This window comes from Ambystoma mexicanum, chromosome 8 (assembly GCF_040938575.1).
Source record: "Ambystoma mexicanum isolate Mex_15411 chromosome 8, UKY_AmexF1_1, whole genome shotgun sequence".
Lineage (NCBI taxonomy): Eukaryota > Metazoa > Chordata > Amphibia > Caudata > Ambystomatidae > Ambystoma > Ambystoma mexicanum.
Window position 1 is genome coordinate 441841619 of NC_090929.1, and position 14021 is coordinate 441855639.

General features: G+C 44.1%; 1 protein-coding gene across 4 annotated transcripts in view; it reads left to right on the forward strand.

Annotated features, from left to right (window-relative positions):
• Positions 1–3482: 3482 nt before the first annotated feature.
• Positions 3483–14021, forward strand: part of CLSTN1 (calsyntenin 1) — an 842090-nt gene continuing 831551 nt past the window's right edge. For 3 of the 4 annotated variants that reach the window (XM_069610015.1, XM_069610017.1, XM_069610018.1), the window contains exon 1: positions 3522–3723. In XM_069610015.1, the coding sequence (XP_069466116.1) occupies positions 3663–3723 (61 nt within the window). In that variant the 5' untranslated portion in view covers positions 3522–3662. Of the gene's footprint in view, positions 3724–14021 lie in introns of all 4 variants that reach the window. The other variant, XM_069610016.1, reaches the window with a different exon arrangement.

Genomic DNA, 14021 nt, shown 5'->3' on the forward strand with positions numbered 1-14021 from the left:
ACCTTAAACGCCTTGCAGCAGTCTTACGCAGATTAGAGGAATCCGGATTGACTCTGAATGCCGAAAAATGTGGATTTGGAAAAGAAGAATTAAGCTTCTTCGGGTACATTTTTAACGCAAAAGGAGTATCGCCAGATCATGTCAAAGTCAATGACATCAAAACCACTAGAGCTCCCACATCAGTCACTAAAGTAAGGAGTTTTATGGGAATGGTGACGTACTGTGCGAGATTTATTCCAGATCTCGCCACCATTGCAAGTCCTCTCCGTGAACTAACCAAGAAAGATCAAAAGTGGGAATGGCTGCCTGCTCACCAACAAGCGTTCCAGCAAATCAGGGACAATTTTTCTGCGTCCACAACAATGGCTTTCTTTGACATCAAGAGGCATACAGAACTTTTAGTCAACGCTAGTCCAGTTGGCCTAGGAGCCGTGCTTACCCAGATTGACAATGATGGAAATGTCTACCCAATTGCTTTTGCCAGTCGTGCGTTGACCAAAACTGAACAGAATTACGCACACATAGCGAAAGAGGCTCTAGCTATTTTATGGGGATGCAGGAACTTCAAAGTTTACTTGCTGGGCAAGCAGACAAAAGTATTCTCAGATCACAAACCACTTATACCACTTATATCAGGGGTTCAGCACCTCATCCACCAGCACACATAGAAAAATGGATGCTTCAACTCCAGCCATACAACATAGAAGTGGAGTACCGACCAGGGACAGATAACCCAGCTGATTATCTATCTCGCCACCCACGACCTGCTACAGAAGAAGAACACCATGCAAGAGAGACTGAAGAACATGTGTGCCACGTGGTAGCCTGCGCCCGACCAAGAGCATCGACATTGCAAGAGATAGCCAACGAAACTGAGACGGACACTATTTCAACTCACACCATAACAGCTATTCAGTCAGGGAATTGGAAGAACTTCCTTGCATCCATGGCTCAGCGTACGGCTGCGGCACAGGTCAAACTTCAATCCCTCTTCGGAATTCGTCACAAACTTACTGTAGCCACTGAAGGAGTAATACTAAAGGGCCATCACATTGTACTACCCACTTCACTGGAAGAGAGAGCTCTCAGACTAGCCCACAGCGGGCACCAAGGAATCGTGAAAACAACAGCATATTTGAAGTCCAGGATGTGGATGGCTAACATACAACAGAGAGTGATGGAGCTGGTGAGATCTTGTGCAGCCTGCCAGGCTACCCAGAAGACATAAAACCCAGAACCTATTATCAGCGCCCCAAGAAGTACTAAATGGTGGGAAGATGTAAGTATTGATTTTTGCACCCTTGCTGGAGGTTATCTTCTTGTCTTAATCGATGAATTCAGCAGATACCCAGAGGTTAAACATGTGAGGTCCACTGATGCTGACACCATGACTCTCGCATTGGAGAAAGTGTTTGCAATACATGGGATTCCATCAGAAATCAAAAGTGACAATGGGCCGCCTTTCACAAGCCAAGAACTACGCAAATTCTTTCAAGATCTCAACATACGACACAAAGGAATCACCCCAGGATGGCCACAGGCGAATGGTGACGTTGAACGATTTATGGGGTCACTCAACAAAGTCATCCGTATCGCTAAACAAAGAGGACAGTCAAGGTTAAAAGTAGTATATCGATTTCTGAGAACCCACAGACAGACCCCACATTCTTCGACAGGAATTAGCCTAGCAGCGCTCATGTTTGGAGTACCCATACAAGCAGAACTTCCAATACATCCCTGATGGGTAGCACCTGAGCCAGATATTCCAGCCATTAATGCCAGGAGAGTGAAACGAAATGAACAAGAGAGTATTTCACAACGAGCCAGCCACTGGGAGCTAAGACCTGGAGACACTGTCATCGTCAAGAACCGTGCCACCCCCAAGAAGATGTCTCTTAATTTTGAATACCAACCCTGGACGGTCAGTGCTGCAAATCACAGTATGATCACAGCCACTCGAGGAAGTGAGACAGTGACGAGAAATATTTCTCACTTTAGGAAGGTACCACCTGAACTGTGGGAAGAAAATCAAGAAGCCACAAGGGAAGAATCTAGATCGCCCTACCGGCCGCTTGGTCAATCACCCTACCGACCAGTGGACCAATCAACACCTGGACTCTCTATGAGACACTAAAAGAGCAGAAGACTCCCAGTAGGCAAGAAGAATTCCATTCGGAGAGCTCACCGGCGGACAACCCAGAATGATGCAACCCCCGATACCACCTGAGGGAAAGACCAAAACCATTGTCCCGCCTACAAGGCTATGTAGTAGACGGGATCTACCAGCAGGTGAGCTTGCCCAGATAAACTTGAAAGACTAGAATAGACTACACCTATTCAGTTTGGTTATTGATAAGTACTGTATTGATAAGTACTGTTTACATTTTTTTCAAGTTGGAGAGGAATGTGGTGTCACGTGCAGGAGAATGGCCGGTCACGTGACAAAAGAAAACAAGGAAGTAGGGAAATAAAGAGTGAACTGGAACTGGCGTCATGATGTCAGTCCGGGGTTAGTAAATGGAATGAAACGGCCGTGTTTTCTTTTATGCTGCGACACGCTGCCCCAAAACTTTTGAAACTGAAAACATGTGTTAGAGGTCTTCAAAAATGATGTTTACATAAACATCACAGTAATCACCTACCAGCCCACTGTACAGACAGACTAATTAATGTGCTGCATGCGTTGGCCTGCAACATGCCTTAGTGCCGCATAAATTACCTGCCACTGTAAAAAGCAGTAGGATCTGTCACCCAAATCTGTAGGCGGTAGAACTACTTAAAAAACAGTAGCACAGTGCCTAAATGTGTAGGGTTGGCAAGTATCGGAATATAAGACAGCTACCAGCACATCCTCCTGTGACCACCTGTGAATATACAATGGTTTGACATAGGGGCGGAGTGGTGGCTTTAAGTGACAGATTGCTAATTAGCACAGCGTATCTATGTAGGAGGCGAGCTCTTTCTACCACAGCTACTTTAGAGTCAGGCAGAACTTCATAAATCAATGCTTGATGCATCATATCGGCACCAAACTATGCGATCAGGTGTTACCTTTCTTTTTTTAATTAAAATTATTTCTCCTAAATATTTTAGAGTAATGTTGTGTAAAACAAAGCGTTGACAATGCGGCGAAGTTTAATACTGTCAATAAAGAATTATAATCAGTACTGTACGTTGTACAGTTTACACTGCTAAATACCGAAAAGGCGGTGCCAGTGCCTTCTCCCTAAAAAAGCTAGCAGCTAGAACGATCCTTGCCTGACTCTTGCATGGGCCCCACTGTAAAAATGCCACGGCCCACAAACATGGCTAGTCCTCTCTGATTGGGTCTTTAGCATTGGCGTTACGCCCTCGGCTTTTGGGAATTTACCAATCCACTTGTGCGCTGCGACTGGAGCTGTTTGGTCCCACGCACCAGCCCACGGATCCGCCCCCTGGATACCGTCGCTGCTCCGAGGAAAGACGAGAACTATGCGAACGCCATCTTAGATCCGTGAGGAGGAGCCGATCATTGGGGGGCTCCTAGAGCGAGGCGTGGAAGAATCTGAGAGATCGAGGGGAGCGAAGGGAACCCAAAGAATCAAGGGGGGACTCGAGGGGCCCTGCTTCAGGCTCATAGCGCCCCGGTACCAATCACATATTGAACTGAGGGACCCCCAAGGATGGATCGCTCTCTTCTTTTGCTCCTAGCTGGGCTGCTATGCGGAGCATGGGCCGCCCGAGGTGAGATTGGAGTGCGTGCAGGATAGGTTGTGTGGAGGACCAAGGAACTGCGGTTTCTCGGGCAAAGTGTATGCAGCTTGAAGGAATTCTGCAGGTGACAATCTGTGTGGTGCAGGGGGAAGTCATGCACCCCCTGGTATTGTGTGATCCTTGTCTTTTGGCCGGAGCCCTTGTCTAGTGGATGCTTAAGCCACTCCCTTCCCAATTAATGTTCTCGCCCACCTTATGGTTGCTTCGTGTGTTTCGTATGACCCAGTGGATGGGTATAAACACCATACCTCCTTCTCTTATCTCACAGCCCGAAATGAATGGTCTTTAAGGAGATATTCTCAGCCTCTGAAATCGACCCCCGCCCCATAGCACGTGATTGGCTCCCCCTCTATTGATAGCCCTTGGGTGCCCGTCCTTTAAACGTGTGACCTGTGGTCGAGCTTTCTCAAAGAATGACCAGGGCAGCACCCCTTTCTTACTGGCTGGCGTGTGCTTTTATTGGTGGTTGACATTTGGATAGCTCCATGATATGAGTAACCCCCGGCATCCTATTTGACTCTACTACACAGTGTCAGCTTAGCCATGTGGGACTTGATAGTACTTTTTGGGGCTGCTTTCTCCTTTTGGTGTTATTTTCCGTAGTTAAATGTCCCTGTACTGTCCTTAATGTAATGCAGTTTTTTAGGAGTTGGCTTCTCTTTCATGCTTATTAAGTTTTTTGTACTGCGCCAGGCATTGGATATGTCTTAGATGGCATGATATTTGTGGGCTCTACATTTGTGTGGCTTTTGTGGGTGTGGAGTAAGCTTGTGCATCTGTATTCGTATGCCCACCGTTATTTCACACCACCTGAAAAGAGGTGTTGGGTGTAACTGGTTTAGGCGTTTGTGTCATTATTCATTGCGGGTGTAATGTTGTGTACAGTGGAGTGCACCTTCTGATAGGAGGTTCTTTTACTGTGGGTGGTTGATCGATCATCCGCTACTCTGATGTGTGGTGGTCCTGGGATATATTGTGGGGTTGTTTCAGACAATTGAAAAACACCTGTTTACGCACATGATTGTCCTCTGTGCTAGGTCTGCCATTGCTATATATAATGGGTGCCAGTCTTGTCTTCTTGATGGCCCGCTCTTGGGCACATGCAAGGCGTGGCTACCCCAGGCGATGAGCTAGCCCCAGATTCGTGTGCTAGGTTTGTCATTGCCATCTCTCTGATGTCTTGATCTTGCGTTTATTTAGCCTCTTCTCAATTCATGTGGTTGACATCATCTTCTTATGACTTGGGATCTCGTTGCTGATGGACTGATCCCTTCTATAGGCCTTTGATACACATGATGAATTTGGTCCCTGCCGGAACGCTTGCCTCTTGTACACATGATAGTTGGTCGTGGTGATTGACCTCTGCGCCTTCTCTTTGGCTCGTTTTGTTCTGTGGCGTTTCAGCTCCATCTTTGCTTGTCGGCTTTGGGAGAATTTTGTTGGCACCCCCGTTCATTGTGGATGGATCGTTTTGCGAGTTTTGTTGGTGGTCCTTATTTCCTTGCCGACTGTTCCTGGCTCGGGGTGCTCTGTCGGTTTTGAAGGGGCTAATTCCCCTCGTCTCATTACCGGGCCTCCTATTGATTGATTCTTCTCTCTATACGCATTGCGGGGCTGAGTGAATACATTTTAGCAGCTTTGTGGGCGCTTTTTGTCCATAAATTCCACACATCACATCCAGATGTACTTGGCCGTGGTTTCCCTTTGGACCAATATCCTCTCCTGTACTATTAATCAAAACTGGTTATTAAGGGCTGAGGGTGAGGTCAGGTAACATAAAAAATGCAAATGTCTCCAAGGAGATTGATGGAATGGGATTCCTGCTGATGACATCATTTACAGTTTCATTGTTCTCGTGTGGGCAGGGAGGGCATTTTGTGTACTTGATGTAAACACGGTGCCTAGATTAAATTACTGTAGCTTCTTTCGAAGGGGATCTATTGGCCCAACACTGGGGTTTACACATTTGAGAGTATGGCCACGGTCGTCCTATTCATCTATTGCTGATCTTTTCACAGCAAAGCAGCTAAAAATATCTCGGCGCTCGGAAAAAAATATTTAACAAGTGCGTGTTATTTTAGGGCTGCAGCCACTCCCCGTGATAAATTGTTCTCGCACTTCGTTTTTTCGAGCGGTATGAAAAAAGGTTTCCATTTTTGGCGACGGCTTGCAAAGCCCATGTGTTTCTTAAAGTCATAAAATGGAATGTGCACGCTTTGCATTGATATGGTGCAATTGTCTTAAATGTATTGAGCGCTTGTCTGCGTTTGTTCCAGTTGCCACCGTGCACCGCCGCTTGTGCACCTTCACCTTCTGAAGATTGACTTGTGTTGGGTGTGGTTTAAAAAAAAAAAAAAATTCCAGTCCCAGCTTGCTGACTTTTCCTACCCTCTGGCTACATTAATTACGAGGTAAACACGCCACGTGTTTTGCTTGAGCCTCCGATTCTGGATGTGCTTGAACCTTGGCATTTACTCACAGGCATCGCAAGCCTGTATGCCTTCCCACGTAGCCTAGCTTCATATATTCTCATTTGTTTAATACATACAATACAGTGATAATTTACATTTATTTTGAAAATGCACATTACATCCATTGTAATACCAACAGGAACAGTCTTTTCCTGAAATGTATTAAAACGTTTCGTGACTAACTTTGATTGAGGATGGTTGAGTTTTGGGCCCGCACTCTTAAACTATAGAGAAGGCGCAGCATGCAAGGAGTTGACATGGTGGCCAATACATGGCTTCATTCCATGACAATTACTATAAAAAGTGTATGTTTGTGGGATCCAAGTACTCGGCTCCATTGCCATTTGGTATATTATTTTTGAATCTTTGGCACTGTCATCGACATTGCTTCAGGAAAAAAAGTTCTTAACGTGAGACCACAAAGAACATACTTAAAGAAACTCTAGCGAGTTTAATTGGATCTATAATTGAATTTGGATGAACGTTTTGATAGCTTTATTTAACGAATATGATATGCTTTGATGGTACAAATATTTGAACCTTGTCTCTTAACATCTATTTGTGTCAGACAGCAGAACGAGTTTCTACACTTGCATCAAAATGATAGTAGTCGGTGACGGGTTATAGGCACAACCATGCCTTAAAGGATACTCTGACCCATTTTCTCTCAGTAATTTCATTGCGCTGAAAATTCAGACACTTTAATCATTTGATATGGCCAACACTATATGTTAAAATAAAGATACTATACACAGGGCTTGTACTCTTGCATCTGAACATAATCACCGATGAGTAACTATCTTTCAAGGTCGCTCTCTAATTGGCTCAGAAGTTTTACCTTACTAGAGTACTGGGCCTTTCCATACTAGATTACTGCAACAGTGTCTACTGCAGTTTTATGTAAATACAAAATATAACAGCTGGGACCTACACAAAATGGGCTGGTACAATGATTTTTGAGGCTCTAAGTGTGGATCCTGTCACACCAAGACTCGAGGCACTCCGATGGATACCCTTTTAAAATATCCCCATCAATATTCTCTGCCTGACTTGATGTGGCCTTCACGGCCAGGTACAAAAATAAAGTTCTTAAGCCGTGCCAACCTAGCATGCACGTAAATCTTCAGGAAAGAACCGTCTTTCTCTTCAAGATACAGGAGGATCATTCACAGAGGCAGCTCCTTCTCAGTCAGTGCCCCTAAACTCTAGAACAAACGACTTAAAGCTCAGAGAAGAGCCTAACTATTGGAGAACTACATGCTCCTGAAAAACTTTCTTCTCAAAAATGCTTTTCTTTTTTACCCCAATTAGACCAAGTCTATACCCATGCAGGACCCTACCTTCACTGCTTGGTACTGGGAACCTGAGCAGAATCAACTCTGGCGGGTGCATCTTTGTGTTTTAGCAATCTATCTATTACATTGTACTCTTCTTGTTGAATTTATATAGTCTGTGATTTCTTACTGTTTGTTATCCAGAGATGTTACATACTATGTGCCTGGGATTGATTGGTTAACTGCACCTCCCTCTTGAATGTTGAACCAGCATTGTTGTAAAACATGTGAAATGGTTAGAAAATAGAGCATCGGCTGGGTTGTGGATAAGGGGGAGGATTTGGGTTTTGAGAGTTGGGTCAGGCAGGGGTAAAGGTTTTAAGCTACTAGCTAGGCTTAAGTTACTTGCACCATGGCATGAATGCCAGCCTTCCACATGCACACAATTGCTTACTTTCCAGTGGGGCGGTTCAGATTTTGAGACCTGAATTGATTAAGGGCAAGGGTGATGTCATTGTATATCTTGAGCGCCCACGCCTGGATAGGAGGGAGAGGTGTGGTGTTTTTAATTTTGGTGCTTTCTTGAATCCGTGTACAGTGGCTATGTTCTTAATATCTGTAAGTGGGATATTTTAGTGATGGCAAGAATAGTGAAGAACCACAAGACGGCATATAGAGGTTGAGCAGTGCTTGAGACCACAAATGATTGGATGGGGGATGAGGGGTAGAGGGAGAGTTTGCCAAGAAGAGGGATGGGGTAAATTCATGATTGGTTTTGAAGAGGGGGAAGTGTTGCAGGAAGGCAGTCATCCTTCCAAGAACTAGGGGCAGGACTAGGTAGGTTGACCAAGTTGTGGGGAAGAAGTGAACTCCTGATAAGCAGCATTTAACTTCTTGTTCTAAGATAACTCAAGATTGCAAGTCTTGTGGGGTTGGTTTATAAGCTCTGCAAAGGAGGGTGACTAGCACGAGGTATAGGAGGAGGGGAGAGGCATTAGCAATCCTGGGAAGATTTAAGTTTTATAGAACATAACATGAGGAAGCAAAATAAATTCTATTTGATGGATGATGGTAAGTCAGTAGAAGATGCATGAGGAAAGCTCTCTGGTAAATTGATTTGGGTAATATCAGGAACTAAGTGGTGTTGGAAGCCAAAGGAGGTGATACATTTGAGTGAGGTTTTGTATCCAATGACAAGCAGGCAGGAGCATGGATGACAGACCCTTGATGGACCCAAATTGTCATGAGTTTGGCTCAACTGGTGCCAGTACTCCAAAAGTTGGGGAACAAGGATTTAGAAATGTAGGAGGTGATCCAGGCTAGCATTCTTAAAGCTGTGACCGGAGAGGGGCAATTGATGTCCCAGTGTCGAAGGCACAAGAGAGGTGGAGGCTAAGCATAGAGGAAAGCTTGAAATGGTTAGGAAGTTGGAGACTTGGTGAGCGCGGTTTGTGTCAGGACCACTACGTAACCCAGATTGAAGGGCCGCCATCTTTATGGCGGCACACTGACATTTTTGTTTATGGATGCAGAAGTGCGCTAGCCAGTGGTTGGCTGGGCTCATCCAATTTTATTTATTTTTTATTTAAGATGGGAGGGACGGTCGTCCTTTTGTAGAAAGAAGGTAATGTTTGCAGAATTCAGGGAGTGTTTGTAAAGATGAGAGAGAGAGAAGAGACAATAGTTGCCAGCAGGCCTCCCAATGTGTGCTACCACCTAGCAAGTGAATTCACTCTTTGCGAATAAGATACATAGGGACTTGTGCATGTGGAGAATTGCCATTCATTCTTTGGGCAGGTGGCTTTTTTATGCCTGGCTGACTTACAACTTACCTCTGTACTAATTCCTTGATAGTCTCTGGTGAAAACGAGTCAGAAATCACAGGATTGGTTTGACGTGCGCAGGATAGGTGCCAGTTCAAATGGGGTATCTATGCGTAACTTATTTTAGCAATTTTTTGAGTAAGATGCTCCATTGTCCCTAGATGGAGGTGAATTTTGAGGCAAATAATGAACATCATGGTCGATGTAGAGCTTGAGAATGGGTGCAAAGAGCAGGATTAGGTTGGTGATGCAAGATTTAGCAAACAAGTGGGCAAGAAGAGACCCCCACCCAACAAGAATCTGTAGAAAGCTTAGCCAAAAATAACACACCTAAACGCCCTCACTCGCTTGGACCAACTTCTTTCCTGATTAGTCACCTTTACGTAGTTCCATGCTCTTAGTGAATGCCACCATATGCAGCGCCCTGTACAGACAAAAACATGGTTTTATAACACGATGTTCTACCAAAGTGACTCCGCCAACGAGACCCAAAACAGTCGGCTTGATCCCTTGACGCAAATGTCCAGTGTAGCCCCAGAGCCACTTTAACTTCCCTTTAAGCCACACCAGTGCGAAGTCTAAGTACTCAATCTCAATGTCGGCAATTAGTCTCCTTTTCAATCGACATATCAGTTTGCCACATCAATATGTTTGCTCTCTGATACTCGGACCTTCTCACGACAGCTGGTCACAAACTTATCCAGCTGAGTCAGTCTGTGGGGATACGATCCACAGGTGAGGCTTTGAGCAAGTGCAAGACCCTCCTATACTAAGTGACGGGTCTGCAACCATAATGTTAACATCCTGCAGTCAACCACTCCTAGACCTCAAACCTGCCTTTGTTCCCAACCCACCAAACTTCGTCAAATTACATTGTGCTTTTATTTGTGTGCAATGTATTTTTTTAAAAGGTTTATTTTCCAATTCCGAAATGCCCCGTAGAGATGCTTGCTTATCTCCAGTTGTAAATTGTATTTACGGATCTTCCTGTCAACTAAATAATTGATCTAACAGTATATTTAGGACTGTACTCTCTACGTTGATTGTATCATCGCTGAATGGTATGTACTAAAGGGTGGTGGTGTAGCCTACAGGTGGTGGGAGTGCAGGGTGCAGGCGGTTTAGGCGAGGGCTGCCTGCCCCAAATCATACATCATGGGACTCTGCAAATATGTTGTGGTCTCCGTTCATTCTATTAACATCTATTTTGTATGTGTTAAATCTCTCTGGTTCGGGTTGTAATTAAATTACTGTCTAATTATGTAAATTAATTGCCTGTAAGAAATGGCAGGGGGGCAAACATCACCAATGTGGGCAGGACCGGACCTGGGATTTCTGGGAATTGGGTGGCAAAACGTGTGTGGACCTGCATATTTTGCATATGTTAGGGACATCGGTCACATCAGACGTCACAGAATGAGTCTGGATACTGAAAGAGATCGCAGGAAGTTACATTATAAAGATGCCAGGAGTAAGCCAAGAGACACAAATTAACTTTGATGTCCAATATATGAATTCTCACTCGTACTGGAGAAAGTGTGAGCTGAATCGCGTCTAGGGAGGGACTTGTTGTAGATAAGGCACAGTGGTATACAATTATTTGGCCAGGAGCACACAGTTTGGGTACGTGGTGAAGCCAGGACTTGGACCAGTCTGCTAATCAGATTCTTGAGCACATATCTTCACAGCATATTAGAAAGATTGGTTGTCACGGGCAGTACTCCAGATATTTTGAAGTGGGAGTATTTTACTGCCTATTTTTTAATTTATTTTTTCAAAACTTATTTTCATTTTCTGCACAGTTATATATCATTGACAGTTCAATGGCTTTGATAGGCGTCACGTATTCAATTCCAGGTAATTATTACATCGCAATATAAGCAGAGATTTGTGATTACTGTTTGATTCTTGAAATGCAACCTTAGTAATAACTGTTTCCAACATTTGATCCTGCCGCCACCCCCTAACTGGTATGGTTCCGACTTGAGCGTCTTTAATTATTGCTGGCCGTGGCATGTTCGTTCCTCTGGCCTCATTGGTCTTATTTGTAGATTCATTCTTCCATTTCCTGTCCGAGGAGCTTCAGTTCAGAATTGCTACCATTAGCTTTGCTCTGTAATATTGAGCCTCCCTTTATTTGACGAACTGTAGGAATGGGTCCCATATTGGCAAGAATTTCTGATGCTTACCGCCCCTCAGAGCTCCCACTTTCTCCATTGCTAGTATGTTCCATATTTTGACCCACCAGCACGCTATTATGGGCCCTTCTAGGTTTTCCAACCTTGGGCCAGGATCATCCTTGCCGCCAGAGTATACTTATTTTTTTTACAGAGTAAAAATGAAAGTCCAATTCCCAATGCGAGTAAAAATGTTTTACCCAGGAAACCAAAATGTTTTTGTAATCATTATTTATTTGCATCTAGTTATTCATACAGACTTAAAAAATACATGCTTGTGATTTCCAATAAGGCAGTAATAATAGCAATGTCTTCCTTTGGTACTACGTTGCGCTGCTGGTCCAAACATATTAATGGAGCACAAGGTCATATGTGTCTGTATCCTATGTTTTGTTGGGAGTGTTTGTACCCCTATTTTTATTTTTGCAGAGTATTTGCCTATTTTTAGGGAGTAAAAGTGGATGATAGACCCCTTATCTGTAGGGCTGCGCACAGGTATGTTTGCAGATCTCATGTTTTTGCAGTGGTTTCATAATTGTCAATTTTTAAGGTGTATGTATTTGTCCATGTTTTGCACTTCATTGAGAAGCTGCGGATGAGGATTGTTTTGCCTGTCGAATCTCCGAAACAATGCTTTTCAGGGTGCATAATGTGCACTAGCCATCGGCTAGTGATACTTTACTTTTGGAGAGTAAGAAATTATGTGCTGTGTATGTATGGAGGTGGTGAGTGACTGCAACTTTACATTTTAACGTAAAACAAGCTATGTACCAAAGGATGTTGCTTGCTGTGAAAGGTTCCAATGACATCTGGGCACAGAATGGGCTTGAAGCAGACAGAGAAAATAGCATCTGACACAGGATTGGTTCTCAGTGTGATCAAAGTAGAGCTTATTTCCTAGTGAGATTTTGATGCATTGAGAGTAAGCAATTGCACAGGCATCTAAATGGTCTGTAGTTTTTGTAAATGTACTTTTAACACCTGGACTCGCAAAACAAAATATAATTTGTGAAACAGTAACTTGGTTCGTTTTCATTGCATGACAAAGGCATGATTCATATGAGGTGAGGAAAATGTGACCACCTGCAAAAATGCTTTTTGATGTGTCAAGCTCAGAATGTCCTGATTGCAGTTCTTCTCACCAACCGTGGTTACTTGAACGAGCCATCTCTTATAAATACTGTCCCATTTTAAACACTACCCTAAAGAGTTAAGTGAATGCTGCTTCGGCTTTGACCTCTCTGCTGTAGAGCTGAAGGGGAGGATGTATTTCCTGACCTCAAAGGGGCTTGGGAGATGACCGCCCCAGATCGTCAGGGACAGCCATGAAAAAGAGCCTCATGCCTGGAAGCAGCAGAGGTTCTGTACAGGACACATTGTATGATAATGCATGTTGACCCCTTAGTGTGGGGCCCTGGATGAACCAAATGCTCATGCTTAGGGCTGACCTTGAATGCGGGAGGACCGGCTGTTTTGCATGAAATCAAAGTGAATATTTGGTACACAAGAATGACTAGAGATTTGGCAAAAATGAATGTGATAGTGTGACAAAATGGCTATGCTCTGCAAGAGAAAGGGGATGCCAAATGGCTAAAATGCCTACTTGGTGCCACACTACTACTAAACCAGCAGTGGTCCCATTAAGAAAGGTGAGACGGGCACTGAACAATGGGTATGTCTTCCTTGCCTCCTTTGGTAATATAGGGGCAGGCCTCCATTCACCTTAACGCAGAGTAGGCCCACCTCCTTAAGAAAGTGCATATTTTGTCCATAAAGCAAGTGTATTGTACAACGGGCTGGGAGGGGCTAGATGACCCTATGGAGTCAAACGAACCCAAGTCTCACTGAAGCACATATGATGATGACACATTATATACATTTTTGCAATAGTTAAAACACTCCCATGTATTTTATTACAATCCACCCCCATACATGATTGGTCAAGCCCTATGCAAAGAAATGCCACCTTTCTCCAATTCTTCCAGTCTCATTAGTCAGTGATATCTTAACTTCCATCTTCAGATCATAATCATAGCACACCCCTTGGGGTTTGTCCGTGGTAGGTTGCGACATCACACAGTTAACCATTCATATGCAAACATCATTCATTACAAGTCCCAGCTGGTTTGAGACCTCCTGAACCTAAATGTAATTTTCATATGGTTTGCACGGATTCTTCAAATGACAAAAGACAGAGCAGAATAAACGGGTTCCATTTGAACTGTCGATGGTCATCTCATCCCTTGTATTTCCGGTGTGCTGAACATTGTAATCTTAACGACTAAAATTTCAGCACGGACGGCACAGCCTAAGAAAACAATCGGGTATCGGTCACTCTGTTCTCAAGTGCCACCGCACCCCAAGTTTATTGTTGGTCAAATCAAATGGCTGGACCCCTTCTGCAAGTTCTCATGCCCTTAAGAGATTACATTTGCTTCTGAGAAACTACCAGGCGATAAACTCTTGATCAGTTGCTAGCTGCCCATCTGCTTGGTTAATCATTACACCTCCTCCAGCCTTGCA